This window comes from Salmo trutta, chromosome 9 (genome assembly GCF_901001165.1).
Source record: "Salmo trutta chromosome 9, fSalTru1.1, whole genome shotgun sequence".
NCBI classification, from domain to species: domain Eukaryota; kingdom Metazoa; phylum Chordata; class Actinopteri; order Salmoniformes; family Salmonidae; genus Salmo; species Salmo trutta.
In genome coordinates this window covers 40,465,484-40,487,486 of record NC_042965.1, presented here as the reverse complement: position 1 = coordinate 40,487,486, position 22,003 = coordinate 40,465,484, and the positions used below count along the sequence as shown (strand labels likewise).

The 22,003-nt window shown below is 42.1% G+C and overlaps 1 protein-coding gene across 3 annotated transcripts; it reads right to left on the bottom strand.

Moving 5' to 3' along the window:
• Window positions 1-1,290: 1,290 nt before the first annotated feature.
• On the bottom strand, window positions 1,291-13,272 carry LOC115200553 (ectoderm-neural cortex protein 1-like). 3 transcript variants are annotated; one of them, XM_029763713.1, is made up of 5 exons: window positions 13,145-13,272; window positions 12,893-12,960; window positions 10,621-10,848; window positions 8,567-10,159; window positions 1,291-2,646 (listed from the first exon to the last, which is right to left on the bottom strand). In XM_029763713.1, exons 3-4 carry the CDS (start codon window positions 10,840-10,842, stop codon window positions 8,606-8,608), a joined length of 1,776 nt encoding a protein of 591 aa, XP_029619573.1. In that variant the 5' UTR covers window positions 10,843-10,848; window positions 12,893-12,960; window positions 13,145-13,272; the 3' UTR covers window positions 1,291-2,646; window positions 8,567-8,605. The 3 variants fall into 3 exon arrangements, with proteins under 3 accessions (XP_029619573.1, XP_029619574.1, XP_029619572.1); XM_029763714.1 differs by having other exon boundaries at window positions 12,893-13,272; XM_029763712.1 differs by lacking the exons at window positions 12,893-12,960; window positions 13,145-13,272 and adding an exon at window positions 12,488-12,854.
• Window positions 13,273-22,003: the final 8,731 nt, after the last annotated feature.

Genomic DNA, 22,003 nt, shown 5'->3' with positions numbered 1-22,003 from the left:
ATTGAGTAGGGTAACTGGGTTATTGGGTAGGGTAACTGGGTTATTGGGTGGGGTAACTGAATTATTGGTTAGGGTAAGTGGGTTATTGGGTAGAGTACCTGGGTAGGGTGAGTGGGTTATTGGGTAGGGTGACTGGGTTATTGGGTAGGGTGACTGGGTTATTGGGTAGGTAAACTAACTGGGTTATTGGGTAGGGTTACTGGGTTATTGGGTTGGGGTAACTGGGTTATTGGGTAGGGTAACTGGGTTATTGGGTAGGGTAACTGGGTTATTGGGTAGGGTAACTAACTGTGTTATTGCGTAGGGTAACTAACTGGGTTATTGGGTAGGGTAACTGGGTTATTGGGTAGGGTAACTGGGTTATTGGGTAGGGTAACTGGGTTATTGGGTAGGGTAACTAACTGGGTTATTGGGTAGGGTAACTAACTGGGTTATTGGGTAGGGTAACTGGGTTATTGGGTAGGGTGAGTTTGAGTGTCTTAAGACTTTTTGGCAAGATGTAGACTGTTAGCATCTAGATTCAGGCTCATGGATTTCAATATTAAGCCATGTTAACTGCATATCAATGTGAACCTAGCCTGTAGTAGGAATGTGTTGGAGGGGTGTGATCACAGAAATGCCAAGCTGAAATACCACTGCAACACAGAGACAGTGAAACAGGACAGTGAAACAGGACAGTGAAACAGAAGAGTGAAACAGGACAGTGAAACAGAAGAGTGAAACAGAAGAGTGAAACAGGACAGTGAAACAGAAGAGTGAAACAGGACAGTGAAACAGGACAGTGAAACAGGACAGTGAAACAGGAAAGTGAAACAGGACAGTGAAACAGGACAGTGAAACAGGACAGTGAAACAGAAGAGTGAAACAGAAGAGTGAAACAGGACAGTGAAACGGGACAGTGAAACAGAAGAGTGAAACAGGACAGTGAAACGGGACAGTGAAACGGGACAGTGAAACAGGACAGTGAAACAGGACAGTGAAACAGGACAGTGAAATGGGACAGTGAAATGGGACAGTGAAACAGGACAGTGAAACAGAAGAGTGAAACAGGACAGTGAAACAGGACAGTGAAACAGGACAGAAACATTAGGCTCCCCAGTTAAAGATGTCCTATACAGTACATTTCAGGCTGAACCATTCTCCCTTGGTCACAATTTGTTTGGCACATCGTACTCCTAAAACTTTAACCCTCGGCCCTTAGAATGTTTACGTTGTTATGGGTACAGTAGGATATCAGTGAGTTTTTCTTTTTCTTTTTGTGTACTTTAGTAACAAGACGTGTCTTTATTATGGTGTTGTCTTAAAACATCTCATAGCTTTTATGTTCTAGAGACAGTGAGCCAACCACTAAACTGGAGAGCAACCTGTACACTGAAGAATATGGTAGCGTCTGAAATGGAACCCTGTGCCCTATATAGTGCGCAACGTTTGACATAGAGCTCTGGTCAATAGTAGTGCGCTATATAGGGAATAGGGCTCTGGTCAATAGTAGTGCACTATATAGGGAATAGGGTTCCATTTGTTGCTTAGCTAAACCTACAATATCTCTTCAGGGTCTCCATTTTATTTGGCAAGCCTCCAGTTAAATTAAACGCAGAGGAAGCTACTCTTCACCATGTCTACAAGGAATGGGGATACTCCCAGATCAGAGGCATACATGTGCAAACAATTATTCAATCTCAAAGCAGTAAAAACACACAAAAAATACAGTAGAAAAAGGCAACAAAGTGAAATAATTGTTACAGAATACAAGCAGCAAAATAAAAAAACAATAAGTTAAATAATCGTCCAGTTCAAACAATACAATTAGTCCCTGCGTAAGGTAAATAACCCTTACCTTATAAATTACCCATAAAGAACATTTTCAGTACATTTTTCCTACGTGACCTGCCAGGGATTGTGAGGTTCTTCTCTAGTTCTACTTTTCTCCTCTTTACTGGTCCTTTCCCACAGTTGCATGTCAGTAACAACACAGTCATTTCTGATCTCTCTACTGCCACATGTGCATTTTTGGCATGTCTTTAACCATGAGTCCTTATGGGTTATTTTGAAGTCCAAAAACAAGTGGAATTCAGTTACATTTTAGCAGACGCCCTTATCCAGAGAGACTTACAGGAGCAATCAGGGTTAAGTGCCTTGCTCAAGGGCACGTCGACAGATTTTTCACCTAGTCTACCTACCTCACTTGTGAGAATCCACATGACATCGGCTGCATTTACAGTCAGCCCAATTCTTATTCTCTTTCCATGAATTGGTATTTTGACCAAATCAGATCAGCTCTTTTGACAATAATTGCACAAAAGACCAGAATTAGGCTGCCTGTGTAAACACTGTCTTAGTGGATTGATTACTCCAAATACACTAGGCCCAAAACATATTAGGAATGATTGAGTTATTGAATAGTCATGATTGAGTTACTGAATAGTCTTTAAAGTCAAATAAGGATATACAAATGAAGGAATATAAAGTAGAGATTATATTCATCCTTCATGTAAACACCACAGGTTTCTTTACTCCAATAAGATAGTCCACCTGCCTGCAGTCCTTCATGTTAAACGGTAAAGCCTTCTTGCCATCCTCACGTTGAATATCTTGCACCTTCACAGTCTTTAAATCGAAGAGATAATCCAGTATAGCAATGAAAGCCTAGAGAGACAATAGAAAATAATGGTCAGGCGAATCAAAGCGTTTTTTTTATAGAGTAAAGGTCATTAGTTAGTTTAAGTACACTTCTTCAACATAACAGTTGTAGGTGAGTTCATCTATTCACATTCCTAGCCTTCTCATTGTTTCCAAGAGGTGAGTCAATGTAAGACCAGAGGCAGACAAACCATCTACTAACCATCTATATGTCTGATTCAATTATTATGAGAGCTTGATTAAACATTATTCACACAATGTGAGAGCTTGATTAAGCATTATTCACACTGTATAAGAGCTTGATTAAACAATACATCTAAATCACACCGTATGAGAGCTTGATTAAACATTATTCACACTGTATAAGAGCTTGATTAAACAATACATCTAAATCACACCGTATGAGAGCTTGATTAAACATTATTCACACCTAAATCACACCGTATGAGAGTTTTATTAAACATTATTCCCAGCTAAATAACACCTACAGTATGTACAGTATGTTTTGCTTCCACATAGAAAGTTAAAGCAAGGATAATTAGAGAATAATAAGCGACAAGACTGAAGTCAAAAAACCTTTTCAAATTCAGGGTGTTTAATAGTCAGGGTTGTACAGGGTTGCAGGTGTGATTGCAGGATACAGTGAAAATCTTTGACATTGAGCTCCAACATGCAGGACTAAGTGAAATCAAAGTCTTATGTTGGTGATGGAGAGACTGCAGAGAGAATGAAAATGAAGAGAAAGGGACTTGATTCAATCTGTAGTGCTGAAGATCTGCGTTGTAGCGCGATTGACATTTAAAGGCAACGTTGCCGCTGAACATCAACGCTACGGATTGAATCGAACCCTACAAAGGAAAGAAAAGAGAGAGAGAAAGAGGGAGAGAGAGAGAGAGAGAGAGAGAGAAAGAGGGAGAGAGAGAAAGAGGGAGAGAGAGAGAGAGACTTTCCCTCACCACCATCTCCACCGCTCCAACATTTACTGCCTTAGCTACCTAGGTGGGCAACATTCCACAGGCTGCACATTGCACATCATGTTGCTATGGAGTTCCCTATGACAAAACCTGGGAAAAGGTATGGAGCACTTATGGACTTCCCATGGATGGACTCAGCTTAACACATCTGGTTGAATGAGAGAAATTGATTTTATTTTTTTTTTGCCTGGGAGGGTCGATATATCTGTTATTATTTTCCTATTGATTATATTTTTGAACGACCTCTTGGGTATGTTATGAAACACAATTTTGTTCCTGTCAACTTTACTTTAAAACAGATTTAATGTCGGCAGTGGTTGACAGTGTCTAGAGTTGTATTACAACACATACCATTTACTGGAAGTAGGTTTCTTGGAAGGGAGACTTTTCATTAAACGACCTCCATCTTCCATCGTGGCAAAAGGCCAGGGACAATAGCCATTAACCTGTAAGAGTGTAAGCCCTGTCTGAGCTGGGGGAAGGGGGGAGTGGACGACCTACTAAGATATATGTAATTGTTTTAAAAAAGATCATTTTTGCAAATTTCTTTTGGATTTTAAGACCCCTTGAGGTATCAAAAAAATATATGAAAAAACATTTTTATTCAAACATTTTTTGGGGGCCTTATTGCTATTAGCCCATACAAAAATCTAAAGGAAGTTTGTTCTGAAGTGTCTGTCCTATATCTGAGAGATGAAAGAAAGACCGGGAAATTTATTTTTATCACTAAAAAGACCTGTCTAAGCCGGGGAAGGGGGGGGGGGGGGGGGGTTCTACCAAGCTATATGGAATTGTTTTCAGAAGGTCATACTGAGAATTATTTTGCTATTTGATTTTGAAATATGTAAAAACAATTATTTGATGAAAAAATGTATTTGGCCTTACTGCTATTAGCCCATACAAATGCAATGAATAACATATTCACTACATGGAACAACAGATAGTCCCCCCCAAAAGAATCTAAAGGAAGTTTGTTCTGAAGCGTCTTCCCTAAATCTGAGAGATTCTTTTAGTTTTTTTTACATTAATTTAACCCCTTATTTTTGTCAATAAACAGTTTCCATATATACTTCCATACATGTGTTTGACTGGTACCGGGGGACCTTCAGACTTGACTTGTGAGGCCTGTGGGCATCCTAGGGCAAAACAACTGTACAGTGCCTTGCAAAAGTTTTCACCCCCCTTGGCATTTTTCCTATTTTGTTTCATTACAACCTGTAATTCAAATTGACTTTATTTGGATTTCATGTAATGGACATACACAAAATAGTCCAAATTGGTGAAGTGAAATTTAAAAAATTACTTGTTTCAAAAATGTTTAAAAAAACTAACGAAAAGGTGGTGGGTGCATATGTATTTACCCCCTTTGCTATGAAGCCCCTAAATAAGATCTGGTGCAACCAATTACCTTCAGAAGTCATAATTAGTTAAATAAAGTCCACCTGTGTGCAATCTAAGTGTCACATGATCTGTCACATGATCTCAGTATATATACACCTGCTCTGAAAGGCCCCAGATTCTGCAACACCACTAAGCAAGGGGCACCATCAAGCAAAGGGGCACCATGAAGACCAAGGAGCTCTTCAAACAGGTCAGGGACAAAGTTGTGGAGAAGTACAGATCAGGGTTGGGTTATAAAAAATATTCGAAACTTTAAACATCCAACGAAGCACCATTAAATCCATTATTAAAAAATGGAAAGAATATGGCATCACAACAACCTGCCAAGAGAGGGCCGCACACCAAAACTCACGGACCAGGCAAGGAGGGCATTAATCAGAGGCAACAAAGAGAGCAAAGATAACCCTGAAGGAGCTGCAAAGCTCCACAGCGGAGATTGGAGTATGTGTCCATAGGACCACTTTAAGCCGCACACTCCACAGAGCTGGGCTTTACGGAAGAGCGGACAGAAAAAAGCCATTGCTTAGAAAAACAAATAAGCAAACATGTTTGGTGTTCACCAGAAGCCATGTGGGAGACTCCCCAAACATATGGAAGAAGGTACTCTGGTCAGAAGAGACTAAAACTGAGCTTTTTGGCCATCAAGGAAAACGATATATCTGGCGCAAACCCAACACCTCTCATCACCCCAAGAACAACATCCCCAAAGTGAAGCATGGTGGTGGCAGCATCATGCTGTGGGGATGTTTTTCATCAGCAGGGACAGGGAGACTAGTCAGAATTGAAGGAATGATGGAAGGCGCTAAATACAGGGAAATTCTTGAGGGAAACCTGTTTCAGTCTTCCTGACATTTGAGACTAGGATGGAGGTTCACCTTCCAGCAGGACAATGACCCTAAGCATACTGCTAAAGCAACACTTGAGTGGTTTAAGGGGAAACATTTAAATGTGTTGCAATGGCCTAGTCAAAGCTCAGACCTCAATCCAATTGAGAATCTGTGGTATGACTTAAAGATTGTTGTACACCAGCAGAACCCATCCATCTTGAGGCAGTTTTGCATTGAAGAATGGGCAAAGATCCCAGTGGCTAGATGTGCCAAGCTTATAGAGACATTCCCCAAGAGACTTGCAAATGTAACTGCTGCAAAAGGTGGCTCTACAAAGTTTTCACTTTAGGGGGGTGAATAGTTATGAGCACTCAAGTTTTCTGTTTTTTTGTCTTATTTCTTGTTTGTTTCACTATAAAAAATATTTTGCATCTTCAAAGTGGTAGGTATGTTGTGTAAATCAAATGATACAAACCCCCAAATAATCCATTTTAATTCCAGGTTGTAAGGCAACAAAATAGGAAAAATACCAAGGGGGTGAATACTTTCGCAAAGCCACTGTACGTGTTCATGAGAGTCTTACTTTTACACAGAGGAGTCATAATTAGTGTGTAGCCCAAACCGTTCGGACACTACAGACGATTTTGTTGGCAGATCGACTGTACTGACTTCAGACGAGTCCCAAGACGGTTGTGGGGGTCATAGAGAATAACGGAGAACACCATCGTGTTTGTGAGAATCTCATCTTTCCATAGAGTTTATAGGCCAAACCGTTCGGACACTACAGACGATTTTGTGAGTAGACTGATTTTCAGGATGTCTCATGGTCTAACAAACACTGCTCTAGCTCTGTCACCTTTCACTGCAGATGAAGAAGTGTTCCATTGGCGGATGCAGTGGATTGAGATGCATCCAATGCAAAAAAACAGATATCTCTAGCTTAAACTAGTTTAGGGCTCCCGAGTGGTGCAGCGGTCTCAAGCACTGCATCTCAGTGCACGAGGCGTCACTACAGTCCCTGGTTCGAATCCAGGCTGTATCACATCCAGCCATGATTGGGAGTCCCACAGGGCGGCACACAATTGGCCCAGCATCGTCCGGGTTTGGCCGGGATAGGCAGTCATTGTAAATAAGAATTTGTTCTTAACTGGCTTACCTAGTTAAATAAAAAAAACATATAATAATTAAACTAACTGATTGTTATGGGGATTTTTTTTAAATATACTAATTAGATTTCCGTGGGGGCGCGGACATCGACCTTAGGGGGTCGGCCAATGACCACTGACAAGCATTTCAGGCCTGTGCTGCCTACCACCACCATGTCCCTTTATCCCAATTCTAATCAAACAGGTTGGACAATAGAGAGCTGTATGGAAAGAGAGAGAGAGAAGCATTCCTTAGAAGACAAAGACCTCCACTCCCCTCTGCTTTCTATCAGACCAGAGCTATGACCCTCCCCCTCCCCTTCCACACACACCACAGTGCAAGCCCATGGGTTTCAGCCCACCCAGGCCTTTCAAACAGACATCAGGCTTCTACTTCAATAAACAATGTGGGCCACCACCATAGACTTCCCCATCTAAACTTCTCTACCTAGTCCCACTGGACTGACCTAGCAGAAATCACTGCCTCCACACATCCCTCCCACTCTACCTGCTCTTCCCACTCATAACAACATCTGGGTAGACTAATGTTCCTGGGTCGACTCTCATGACTACAGTCTATCACTCATAACAACATCTGGGTAGACTAATGTTCCTGGGTCGACTCTCATGACTACAGTCTATCACTCATAACAACATCTGGGTAGACTAATGTTCCTGGGTCGACTCTCATGACTACAGTCTATCACTCATAACAACATCTGGGTAGACTAATGTTCCTGGGTCGACTCTCATGACTACAGTCTATCACTCATAACAACATCTGGGTAGACTAATGTTCCTGGGTCGACTCGCATGACTACAGTCTATCACTCATAACAACATCTGGGTAGACTAATATTCCTGGGTCGACTCTCATAACAACATCTGGGTAGGCTAATATTCCTGGGTCTACTCTCAAAATAACATCTGGGTAGACCAATATTCCTGGGTCTACTCTCATAACAACATCTGGGTAGACCAATATTCCTGGGTCTACTCTCATAACAACATCTGGGTAGACTAATGTTCCTGGGTCGACTCGCATGACTACAGTCTATCACTCATAACAACATCTGGGTAGACTAATATTCCTGGGTCTACTCTCATAATAACATCTGGGTAGGCTAATATTCCTGGGTCGACTCTCATAACAACATCTGGATAGACTAATGTTCCTGGGTCGACTCTCATAACAACATCTGGATAGACTAATGTTCCTGGGTCGACTCTCATGGCTGCAGTCTACCACCCTATTAGGAGACACCTCTGTATTCCTGCATTATCATCTAATATGATAATAATCTAGGGTTGAAAGGGAATTGGTTGTTTTTAAATGCGCCCGATTACTTATTAGTAGTTATTCATTTATTCATTTTTGAATAGTGGATGACTATTTAGCTCTGTGCAATGATTTAGAAAGATATATGAGTTGTCAGGCAGGAGGACTGCTTGTGGTGTTTCTGGCTGAATATCAGTCATCATTCCAATATTGTACTTGTCCAAGACAAACAGACAATCGGACAAACGGACAACCGTTACCATGGAGCCAAGAATATTTATCATCCATCATTCCACTCACCGTGAGGCCGATGCGCGACGTTGAGTCTGAGTCCAGTCCTCAGTCTGGGAGGTGTTTCCAGGTGGAGACGAATGCTGTGGGGATGAGTGAGTAGGGTACGGTAGTGATGCTGTTCCACGAGTCCAGTGTTGGATCGTAACAGTCCAGAGTCTTACACCGCTGAGTGCCAAAGTAGCCTCCCACCACATACAGTTTGTTACCTGATGCCACCGCCTGGCAGCTCATCCTCTTGGCTGTCACATCTGCTACTTTAGTCCATTGGTAACTGTCGCTGTTGAACTTATAGGCAGAGCACGCCGAGAACTCTGTGTCGCCGCCCATCACAAAGATCTGGTTGTTGAGGACGGCGGCGGCCGTGTAGCGCCAGGGCTGTGGGCAGGAGGCGGGGACAGACCACCTATTCTCCTGTGGGTCGTAGAGCTGCACCTTGGGTAATTTGTCGTGGGTGATGCTGGTTCCTCCGAAGGCGAAGAGTTTGAGTTTGACACTGACCACCGCCGCGTTGCTCACGCCCTCCCTCAGCGGCGCCACCATGCACCACTTGTTGGCGACCGGGTCGTACTTCTCAACCTGTTTGAGTGACCCAGAGGGCGAGGCGGGAAGACAGCCTGTACCCGCTGTGTGTCCTCCAACCACGTAGAGGCAGTTTTTGAGCTCGGCCGATCCGTGGCCGAAGCGGGCGATGATCATAGGTGCCGCCTTGGACCACTCCTCGCGGGACGTATCGTAGACCCACACGTCTTTGGACACACCGTTCTCTGAGCCCCTCCCGCCGGTAACATAGACCTTACAGCTGATGGCGCAAGCGCTGAACTCCTTCCTGGGGCTGGGGATGTCGGCCTTGGGTATGATCTCCTTGGCCTTCTGGTCTACCAGGTACAGCTTGTCACACATGAAGGTCTGTCCTCCCAAGAGGAACAGGGCGTGGCTGGTCTTCCTGGGCCTGGCCAGGGGGCTGTTGACCACACCATCGTTCTGGAGGATCCTGAGTTTATAGCGTATGGCCTCGTCCACCAGCTCCTTGCTCTTTGTCTGGGCATTGATTAGCTCCTCTGTGGACACGTTCTCCATGAGGAAGATGGTGGGGAGGAGTGCCAGGCGGACCGTCCTCAGCAGCTCGGGGAGGTGGCAGTGCCTCCTCTCCAGGTCATAGTTGACCCAGTTGAGGGCGGCCTTGTAGACCAGCCTCTCATCCTCCGTCTCTAACTCTTCATGGGACAGCAACGTCACGGCCATGTCCTTGGGCAGCTGGAGGAAGTCCTCCGTCTTGCAGATGGTGGGGAAGTTGCTGAGGCACATGCCCCAGGAGAGCTCGGACAGCTTGGTGCACTGGTGGGCATCGGACAGCAAAAGCATGCCCAGGCAGTTGGACGTTGCCAAGTTCCGCTCCAGAAACTCAGCGCAGGCGTCCCGGATGTCCTGGAACTCCAGCATGTCTCCGGCCTCCAGGAGGGACTCTGCATTCTCCTCGTTGATCACCACCCGGGAGGTGTAGGCATAGTCTAGTAAGAGCTCCAGGACCTCTGGGTGGATGGAGTCCCTGAAGTCCACCTCGCTGGCCTGGCTCTCCCGGAGACCTCCACTGAACATGGCCTGGAACAAAGAGAGTGGGACACCAAGAGTTAGCTTGTTAGCAGTAGCATTGTAGCATTGGTATGGCGGCAAACGTGTCATATTTTCCTATTGGAGATGATCACAGTGATAGAGATGATAATCATGTTGCAAGGTGATTTGTACAGATGTAGTATCTTAACTTGATTACTCTGTTGTCGACGCAGGAAATTCAAATGAGACTTGTGAATAACATACATTCACTGAAAAGCCTTTCTTTCACTAGAGCTCACACCTAAACTATAGCCTACTGTAGCCTATCAAAACTTATTTCCTGTTAGAAATGATCACTCATTTTTTTTTATTCATCAAATCGTCCTCCTGCAGGATTATTTTACTCCTGTGATGAAATTGGTCAAATTAAGATCCTACTTCTGTACATCAGTCAGTCAGCAGTCGTCTGCAAAATCAGCTGCAATGTTGAACAAGCCCAGTGTCTTTACCTGGAAGTAGCGACTGCATGCAGCCAGCACAGCACGGTGGCAGGGGAAGGAGCGTCTCCCGGCGTGGAGGAGGACATCGGTGAAGAGCTGCTGCTGCCGGAGCGCGTTGAGGTGTGTAAGGACGCTGTCCGCGTACGATGACTTGTGAAACAGGAAGATGTTCATGGACGCCGAGCTGAGGCAGGATTTGCGGTTCTCATGCGTGCAGACGGACATTTTCATTGGATCCTTCGAGATGAGGGAGCGAGAAGAAGAATGAGTCACACATAAATGAGACTGATATCTAGTCCTTATTGACAATACTAAAAGCTGCATGAACTACCTGCACTGAAATGCCTCTATACTGTTATTTTCATCTTTGTTGCACAACTCTGATCTTGAGTGCTTAGATTAAATGTCATTACCGGCTTTTAACACAGAAGTAAGACCGATAGCTCATACACTAGGTTAGTGGTTCACAGCCTTTTTTGGTTACTGTACCACCAAGTAAATTTTTCTCTGCCCGTGCTACCCTTGAAGTACCCCCCTCATGTGCATTTTACCAGTCTCATAACCCTATGGTCTCGTAAGCCTTCTCAAGTAGGGAAGGGGATAGACCTAGTCAGTTGCACAACTGAATACATTCAACCAAAATGTGTCTTCCACATTTAACCCAACCCCTCTGAACCAGAGAGGTGCAGGAGAACAGTTGTTGTTGGGCGATAACTGCCTTGCTCAAGGGAAGAAAGGACCAATTTTTGTGCCACCTTACCGGTGCAGGGATTCAAACCAGCAACTTTATGGTTACTAGCCCAACAGCTTTAACCACTAGGCTACTTGTGGATAGGCCGAGTACCCCCAGGGATGCTAGTACTGCTGGTTGAGAACCACTGCACTAGGCTAAATCCACTCACACACAACGGAAAATCTTTATTGTCAGCTCCTGTCGTGAATGCATTAGTAAGTCTTCTCTGCCAGAGACAATGGCATCTTGACTTTGAGTGATGTCATACAAGCCAAACTCCTGACGTTTTTTTTTCTTCTCTAAAAACATACAGCCTTCCTAAATTACAAACAGCTGTGTGCCTCTGAGGCAACTCCAACTCCCCAACTCTGTCTGTTAGCTGTTGACTGTATCCCAATGGCTTTATTGTTTTCAGACTTGATTTGTGCTGAATTATTTCAAAATAGCTTTATAAGCAATATTAGTGGAATCAACGAGAACAAACTAGCTGTAAGGAGAGGACAAGGTTTAAAGCCATTAACCAGCAGCTAGACTTATTTCAATGACAGATTGATTAGACTACAAATACCCTGGGGATAGATAACTAGACAATGCATCTTCTGTATTTACCAGTTCCCACATTATGGAGAGAACTGTATCAGCCTAATATCCACATTACTAGGACCACGGAAGTTACTAGGCTATATCAATGTAATCCATATGCTTTCCAGGCAACGGTATAGTGTCATACCAGTTGAAGCTCCAGGCTGTTTTGACCACAGAGTTCCTATGAATCAGTTCTGCATGTAATGCTAAGGTGTTGACAGCCCTGATATTAATATGATGTCGGTCTTTTAAAAAGTTATCACAACTGTTATTCAAGTGTTATTACATGTAATCGTCTCTGAATCTCCAGTCTCAGCCTTAATGTAGCTGTGGTATGAAAGAAGTGATGTGGGAAAATATTACCCTCACACAACAACACTGAACTGTAGTAATTCGCCCTCAAAACCGTAGCGCTTTGAAATGTACAGTATATCCACAATATTACAAAAACAACAAAAATGAAATGCATCACACCAACAAGTTGTTGTAGCCCCCTGAACAATACTGATCACTGCAGATCTTCAGAACCACAGAGGATAATAGTAGATGGACATTTACCTCTGACTGATTAAGAGCATGACACTCCGGTCCAGTGAGAACCACGATGCTCTCGAGACCGATATTTTCCTCTCCTCTTGAAAAAGATACAAAGTTGCACCGCTAGACTAAAACAAAGCGTAATCTGTCCGCTGCCCTGCTGTAGTCTCGATGCGTGATCTCGTTCATAGAAACGAATGCGATATTAGTTTTCTTCTGTTATAATACACATTATGAGATCTGAAATGCAAGTTAAGAGGAATGTCGCCAGTCTTGTATTAGAATGTCTTTCGCTTTGACTCAGCGAGAGGTAAAGAGCTCTGGGAAGAAAGGAGATGGTTTTAAAGCGTGATGTGGGAGGGGCAACGTTCAAGAAAGAGGGTGGCGTATGCAAACTAGTAGTGCTTTTTAAATGTGGTCACTCACCGTCCCTTCCTTCCTTGCTGATCCTGAAGAGTTACAGGGTGTGCAGCCTTTGGTTCCACATCTATGCTCTAAAACACCGGAATAAAATAATCATGAAGAACTTTGATTAGCTGAGTCAGCTGTTTTAGTGCGGGGCGAGAACAAGGCCTGCATGCAATAGCTTTCCAAGAAAAATTTTGTTGCAAGATAAATGGCTTTGAAATAATTCACCACATAATATCTATCTATATGACAAAAAGTATTCTAATTTACCTTAAAATACCAATTGCTGTACTGATGCCCACCATTGACACACATTGCTGCTATGCCTACTGGTTGACTGGTGTTGAGTGCTTTCAGCTGTTTTGTTCAAGCACATCCATTACATAGTGAACAGCGCCACCTGTGGTTGGAAAGTAGATTAATCCCGGTATACATTCTGTCAAGCAGTAATAGGAGATCCTTCCTGCGTCTACAGAAAACCTCTGGTAACACTTAATAATATATTTTATGAACAAGCGTTACTACAATATTTATAAATGATTAATAAATAGGTATTTCTTTATTTGTGAAGATTTATAAACATGTATAATGCCTTATTCATTTATATTATGAGGCTATATTGAAAAGTTTATCCAAGCCTCTCATGTCTTCGTATTTATGGGAATGAAAATCCTTCATGACGCGTACTCTAAACCCGTCCTTCCTTGCTGACTGTTCTTGTTTTTTTTTTAAAGGGGCATTAAATAAAATGTATTATTATTATTTATTGAAATTATAGCATTTTAGCATTTCAATAGTTATGCGGCAGGCAGGCATCACCGGTCTGTAAATTAATTGTCATAATTACTTTCCCAACAAAACCATTCTTGGCAAAGTCTCAAACAATACCCCCTTTGATGTATCTCACCTCACAACTCTTCATAAAAGATTATTATTCAACAACAATGTAATTGAAAACTCCTGTCTGATTCACGCAGGTTGTGCCCTAAATGACACCCTATTCCAGCCATCATCAACTAGATTCAGTCCCTGGACGAGTTTATTTGTAGACTGCAAATTGACCGCAAGAAGCCCGAACATATAAAATATTAGACTAAGACATAATCACTTCAAACCTTAATTACATTTATATACGATCACATATATTTCATATTTATATAGGTGGGAATACATTGGAACATATTTTTGTTTTTAGTATTTTATGTCCAACAATTTAAAAAATAAATAATGGCATTTTTTATTTTTATTTGTGTAACTTGGTGGGCCACCAGTTGGGGAAACCTGCCCTATTCCCTACATTGGGGTGGCAGGTAGCCTAGCGGTTAGAGCGGTAGCCTAGCGGTTAGAGCGGTAGCCTAGCGGTTAGAGCGGTAGCCTAGCGGTTAGAGCGTTGGACTAGTAACTATAAGCTCGAATCCCGAGCTGACAAGGTACAAAATCTGTCGTTCTTCCCCTGAACAAGGCAGTTAACCCACTGTTACTAGGCTGTCATTGAAAATAAGAATTTGTTCTTAACTGACTTGCCTAGTTAAAAAAAAGTTTAAATCCCCCCCAAAAATAGTGCAGTAGTTTCAACCAGAGCCCTATAGGCCCTGGACACAGCCCAAGAGTACCATATTACATTATGTTCTGATCAGTGAAGCATCCGTCTTTTCATGTGGCAACAGAGTATGTATTGTGGTGAGTGTTTCTTTGATCCCTTGGTTTTTAAAGCAGACATGTGTTCCACTTATAGCAGATGCTTTTATCCAAAGTGAAGTACAGAGCAGGGTGCAGTGAGTTTATACACTATTTACATGTGATCCCTGCTGGAATTGAACCAACAACATTGAAAGAAGTGTTATGCAACAAACTCCACTTATGAGGGAACATTGTTTTTTAAAATATATTTTTTAACTCCTATTCTCATTGTGAAGATGTATCCACTGCTCCTATAGCTGAGTAGCAAAACACCTTTCCTGCGGGTTTGGGAGTAAAGGTTTAACATTTTGATATTTCAAAGTAAGTAGTAAGATATCTAAAACAGCCACCACTCAGGGTGGCAGGTAGCCTAGCGGTTAGAGTGTAGAGGAGGCAGGTAGCCTAGCGGTTAGAGTGTAGAGGAGGCAGGTAGCCTAGCGGTTAGAGTGTAGGGGTGGCAGGTAGCCTAGCGGTTAGAGTGTAGGGGAGGCAGGTAGCCTAGCGGTTAGAGTGTAGAGGAGGCAGGTAGCCTAGCGGTTAGAGTATAGAGATGGAAGGTAGCCTAGCGGTTAGAGTGTAGGGGTGGCAGGTAGCCTAGCGGTTAGAGTGTAGGGGTGGCAGGTAGCCTAGCGGTTAGAACTTTGGGCCTGTAACTGAAAGGTTGCTGGTCAAGTCAAATCAAATTTTATTGGTCGCATAAACATTTTTCGCAGATGTTATCACAGGCGCAGCGAAATGCTTATGTTTCTAGCTCCAACAGTGCAGTAATATCGAACAATACAAAACAATACACAAATCATTGGTAGCTCTATGGTGAGAAACATCTTGGTTCTTTGCTATCCTGGAGCAGGAGTTCAAGCCATTACAAAGTTGCATCCTACTGTTCACAACCTTATCTGCCCCTTTTTTTCAAATTTTCGGCCTAAAATGACATACCCAAATCTAACTGCCTGTAGCTCAGGACCTGAAGCAAGGATATGCATTTTCTTGGTACAATTTGAAAGGAAACACTTTTAAGTTTGTGGAAATGTGAAAGAAATGTAGGAGAATATAACACATTAGATCTAGTAAAAGATAATACAAAGAAAAAACCAACCATTTTTTTTTTTTTGTACCATCAGCTTGAAATGCAAGAGAAAGGCCCTGGTGCCCAGGTGAAATTTAGATATTGGCCACTAGATGGCATCAGTGTATGTGCAAAGTTTTAGTCTGATCCAATGAACCATTGCATATCTGTTCAAAATGTTGTATCAAGACTGCCCAAATGTGCCTAATTTGTTTATTAATAACTTTTCATGTTCAAAACTGTGCACTCTCCTCAAACAATAACATGGTAGTCTTTCACTGTAATACTACTGTAAATTGGACAGCGCAGTTTGATTAACAGTAATTTAAGCTTCCTGCCAATATCAGATATGTCTATGTCCTGGGAAATGTTCTTGTTACTTACAACCTCATGCTAATCGCATTAGCCTACGTTAACTCAACTGTCCTGCAGGGGACCCACCAATCCTGAAGAAGTTCTGCAGAAATCTGCCCTAAAGCAGTATTCACACCCATCGGATGTAGTGACCATAATATGGTAGCCATATCTAGGAATACCAAAGTTCCAAAGGCTGGGCCTAATATAGTGTACAGTATAAGAGGTCATAGAAGAGGTTTTGTAGCGATTCCTATGTTAAAGATGTAAAGAATATTTGTTGGTCTGTTGCGTGTTATGAGGAGCAACCAGACGCTGCACTTGACACATTTCTGAAATTGCTTAATCCAGTTACTAATAAACTAGCACCCATTAAGACAATTACTGTAAAGGCAGTTAAATCCCAATAGATTGATGAGGAATTGAACAATTATATGGTTGAGAGGGATGAGGCAAAAGGGATGTTGGGCAATATTGGGCAAAAAGGCTCTGTCCTTCATTGAATCAGAAGGCTCATTCATCACAAAACCCACTGATATTGCCAACTACTTAAATTATTTTTTAAATGGCAAGGTTAGCAAAATTAGGCATGACATGCCAACAATAAACTCTGAAACTACACATCCATTCATAACTCACCAAATTATGAAGGACAAGCACTGAAATTTTGAATTCCGTAAAGTGAGTATTGAAGAGGTGAAAAAAAAGGTATTGTTGTCTATCAACAATGACAAGCCACCTAGCTCTGAGAAAATGGATGGAAAATTATTGAGGATGATAGCAGACTAAATTGCCACTCCTCTTTGCCATCTCTTCAGTCTAAGCCTACAGGAAAGTGTCTTCCCTCAGGCCTGGAGGGAAGCTAAAGTTATTCCGCTACCCAAGAATAGCAAAGTACCCTTTACTGGCTCAAACTGCCGACCAATCAGCCTGCTACCATCCCTTAGTAAACGTTTGGACAAAATTGTGTTTTACCAGATACAACGCTATTTCACACTAAACAAATGAGCAACTGACTAGTAGATATGGGATATACAATTTTAAAATAAATTATAAACGTAGTTTATTTATTTATTGTCCTATCACGATGGAATGGTCTGCAACCCTATACCCTAGACTCCCACCAGAGAGACCCATACACTAAGGAGAAGTCCTTATCTGTTTTTATAGGCCTACTGTAAGTAGTCTATATTCAGCCAAATCAGAAAAATGAATGTGATCAGAGACCTATTAGAGCAGCACAGCCCCCTCAAGGTTCTGAGCCTGCTTGGCAGGGTTGGTCCTACAAAGCCAAAGCCCCCGGATGGGAGAGCATAATATACAACGAAATTCCCAAAGCTGCAAATGAAAACCTTGACGACCTTATACCTAGCCGGTGGGGATTCCTGTGGATTGCCCCCAACCGGGTAGTGGCAGTGCTGGCAACACTAGCTGCAAAAACCTATGGGGAGGGGGTCACACTCGGACATTCAGAGAGGGAGCATATAATTGTGGCCCTGGTGGCACAAAATAATCAAAGGTCTGACTGCATGGAGATGCTTGGGAATATGGTCCCAATGGGGGACCATGTGTGGGCGTTTCAGGGGATTGGGGTGTATCTGATCTCCATCACCTAGGACGCGACAATGGTTAATCAAATATCCAATTTTTTGCCAGATTTTGCTCAATTTTGCAGGCCTTCTCAAACAGCTGCAACTGTATATGCATTTGTAAATCAAGTCCTTTCTTGAGTTGGACTCTGGGATGGAACAACTGTTGAGCATCTGAGTTTATGGTTGTTTGTGGGGGAAAGTGTTTGTGTGTATGTATTGAATTGAATAGCTGCTTGGGAGTACAACTTCTTGCTAGGGAATAAAGATATTAGGGACAATATAGGATGAATCACAATAATTGTTTGCTAAAATAATAATTGCTTGCCAAAAATGTAATTTCTGTAATGGCAATCATGGTTAGAGGTAACAATCCTGCCTACATTTTTAGGAACAATATTTGTTAATTAGGGAAATTAAAATAAGCAGGATTTTTAATATATAGATATTTTTTAATACCTATACATTATGCAAATCGAGGTGAGGGCAATGGAAATGCTTTTGGCGGTTGATCTACTTATGTTCTGTGGGTGGCACTGTGTGCTCTTTTCCAAGGATGGGTCCCAGTCTCTTGGGGGCCCTGGGATAGGGTTAGGGTTAGGGTTAGGGTTAGGGTGGGATGGGTCCCAGTCTCTTGGGGGCCCTGGGATATGGGGGGACAGCGATGGTCTGCTGGTCACTGGGTTGACAAACCAAATTGGGATGGGGAGGGGTTTTAGTGGGTGGAATAGTGAGGTACAATTGGAGGTTTACTTAGTACCAATGCAAATATCATGGTACAGCTATATGGACACTCAGTCACTATTGTACTTTTTAATGGTGAGTCAAATCAAATCAAATCAAATTTATTTATATAGCCCTTCGTACATCAGCTGAAATCCCAAAGTGCTGTACAGAAACCCAGCCTAAAACCCCAAACAGCAAGCAATGCATGTGAAAGAAGCACGGTGGCTGGGAAAAACTCCCTAGGAAAAACTCCTGAGAAAGGCCAAAAACCTAGGAAGAAACCTAGAGAGGAACCAGGCTATGAGGGGTGGCCAGTCCTCTTCTGGCTGTGCCGGGTGGATATTATAACAGAACATGGTCAAGATGTTAAAATGTTCGTAAATGACCAGCATGGTCAAATAATAATAATCATAGTAGTTGTCGAGGGTGCAACAAGCACGTCCGGTGAACAGGTCAGGGTTCCGTAGCCGCAGGCAGAACAGTTGAAACTGGAGCAGCAGCATGGCCAGGTGGACTGGGGACAGCAATGAGTCATCATGCCAGGTAGTCCTGAGGCATGGTCCTAGGGCTCAGGTCCTCCGAGAGAAAGAAAGAAAGAGAGAAAGAGAGAATTAGAGAGAGCATATTTACATTCACACAGGACACCGGATAAGACAAGAGAATACTCCAGATGTAACAGACTGACCCTAGCCCCCCGACACATAAACTACTGCAGCATAAATACTGGAGGCTGAGACAGGAGGGATCAGAAGACACTGTGGCCCCATCCGATGATACCCCCGGACAGGGCCAAACAGGCAGGATATAACCCCACCCACTATGCCAAAGCACAGCCCCCACACCACTAGAGGGATATCTACAACCACCAACTTACCGTCCGAAGACAAGGCCGAGTATAGCCCACAAAGAACTCCGCCACGGCACAACCCAAGGGGGGGGCGCCAACCCAGACAGGAAGACCACGTCAGTGGCTCAACCTACTCAAGTGACGCACCCTACAAACATATATTAGGATAAATAGATTTGAAGCTTGTATCTAATTATGGTAAATGGTGAAATAAATACAGCCAGTTATAATTGTAATGGCTTAGCAGATAATAAGAAAAGACGACCAGTATTTACCTGGCTAAAAGAGAAGGAATATCTATTGTTTACAGGAAACTCATTCAACAATTTTAGATGAAGTTGTGTGGAAAAGCACAGGGGGGGGCTAAATATATTTCTCCCATGGACAAAGAAATTCAAAAGGTGTGATGATATTGATTAACAGTAGTTTTGATCCGAAGGTGCAAATTGTCCAAGCAGATCTTCAAGGTAGATGGATGATTTTAAATATATTATTGGACAATAAACAGACATGGCTCATTAACCTATACGGTGCAAATAATGATGATCGACGCTTCTTTAAAAATATATATAATAATTGATCAACCATACAAGCAATACAAGACTCTATTATCATGGTGGGAGATTCTAATATATAATACGGTTTTAATACCTCTATGGACCATAAAGGACATCACACCACAAACTATCACCCTGATGCACTTAAGGAAACCACGAATGTCATGGATATATTGGAACTGTCACACCCTGATCTGTTTCAGCTGTCTTTGTCTCCACCCCCCTCCAGGTGTCGACAGGCCTGCCCTTGACCTGTCGTTTTCCCTGCCCCCTGTTCTAGTAATAAACCTTTGTTACTTCAACACTGTCTGCATCTGGGTCTTATCCTGAAACGTGATAGGAACTAATAGATATATGGAGGCTTAAATATCCTGACCTAGTGATATATACATGGCGGAGGCTCAATCAAGCTAGTCGTCTTGATTACTTTCTTTTGTCATTCTCTCTGGCACCAAAAGTTTACAAAGTGTTGATAGGGGACAGAATGCGGTCGGATCATCACATAATTGGCATATATATTACTCTCACAGAATTTCCACGTGGGCGCGAATATTGGAAATTTAATCAAAGCCGATTGGAGGATAACTAGTTTATAACTAGGACAGAAGAATTTATAACTGACTTTTTCTTACATAGCTTAGGTATAGCAGTATGGGACACTTTTAAATGTGCCTTTAGAGGCCATACAATTCAGTATTCATCTCTAAAGCAAAATCAATTTAGATCAAAAGAGTCCATATTAAGAAAGGGAATGGAAGGACAGATAGATAGATAGATAGATAGATAGATAGATAGATAGATAGATAGATAGATAGATAGATAGATAGATAGATAGATAGATAGATAGATAGATAGATAGATAGATAGATAGATAGCAATAAAAACTGTACCATAGAGGCTCAGAATAAGTTACAGGGGAAAAATGTTTAGGAACTTATTCAAGAAAGATCAAGTGTAATATATTATAAAAAATAAAGCAAACGGGATGGAATATGGGGGAAAATACACCAAATCCTTTTTTGATCTTCAACATAGAAATGCTACCATTTTTTTTTACTGAAACTTGATGCAAATGACTGAGTCACTCATGATTCACCAAACAATATTTTGAAAGAGGAAGTAAAGTACTTTAAGCATGTTTTCATTTCAGTCTCCTCCATCTACACTAACCAAAGCTAATTGTTTAGATGTTTTTCTATTAATAATGTAAAATTAACAGCTGTACAGAAAGACTCATGTGAAGGCCAAATTGCAGAGGAGGAAATTCTTGATGCAATTAAAGCCTTTAAGTCTGGGAAAACTCCAGGGCTGGATGGCATACCAGTGGAGGTATACCAAACCTTTTTTTGATATACTCAGAGGACCGTTATTAGCATGTTTTCACCACTCCTAAATAAACTGTAGATTATCAGACACTCAACAAGGTCTGATTTCACTATTACTGAAACAGGATCCAAGTGGTAAATATAAAGATCCAGTCCATTGAAATAAATGGAGGCCTCTAACACTTAAGTGTTGGGATGCAAACATTCAAGCAAAATGCTTAGCACATAGAATTAAAAAGGTATTGTCGGATATTATTAATCTTAATCAGACAGGTTTTTTACATGGACGATACACTGGAGATAATATAAGACAAGTACTGGAAACAATAGAACACTAAAATCTGGGAAACCAGGCCTGGTATTCATAACTGACTTTGAAAAGTCCTTTGAATATTTCAGTTTTGGAGAATCTCTTATAAAATGGGTTAAAGTTATATATAGTAACCCTATGTGTAAAATAGTAAATAATGGCTACTTGTCAGAAAGTTTTGAATTGTCAAGAGGAGTAAAACAAGGTTGCCCACTATCGGCATATCTATTTATTATGGCCATCGAAATGTTAGCTGTTAAAATCAGATACAACAATAATATTGTGTTAGAAATCCATGGTTTAAAAACAAAGTTGTCATTGTACGCTGATGATTTATGTTTTCTTTTAAATCCACAATTTGGATCCCTCCACAGCCTCATAGTTGTGGTCACTAGTGGTCAGTTGTTGTGTTCAGTAGTTTTATGGTTGTGGACAGTAGTTGTGTGGTTGTGGTCAGTAGTTATGGTTAGGAGTTGTGTTCAGGAGTTGTGGTGAGTAATTGTGGTCAGTAGTTATGGTCTGCAGTTGTGTTAAGTAGTTGTGTGATTGTGTGATTGTGGTCAGGAGTTGTGGTCTGTAGTTGTGGTGTAATGGTCAGTAGATGGGTGGTTGTGGTCAGTAGTTGTGGTTAGTAGTTGTGTGGTTGTAGTCAGCAATTGTGGTCAGTAGTTATGT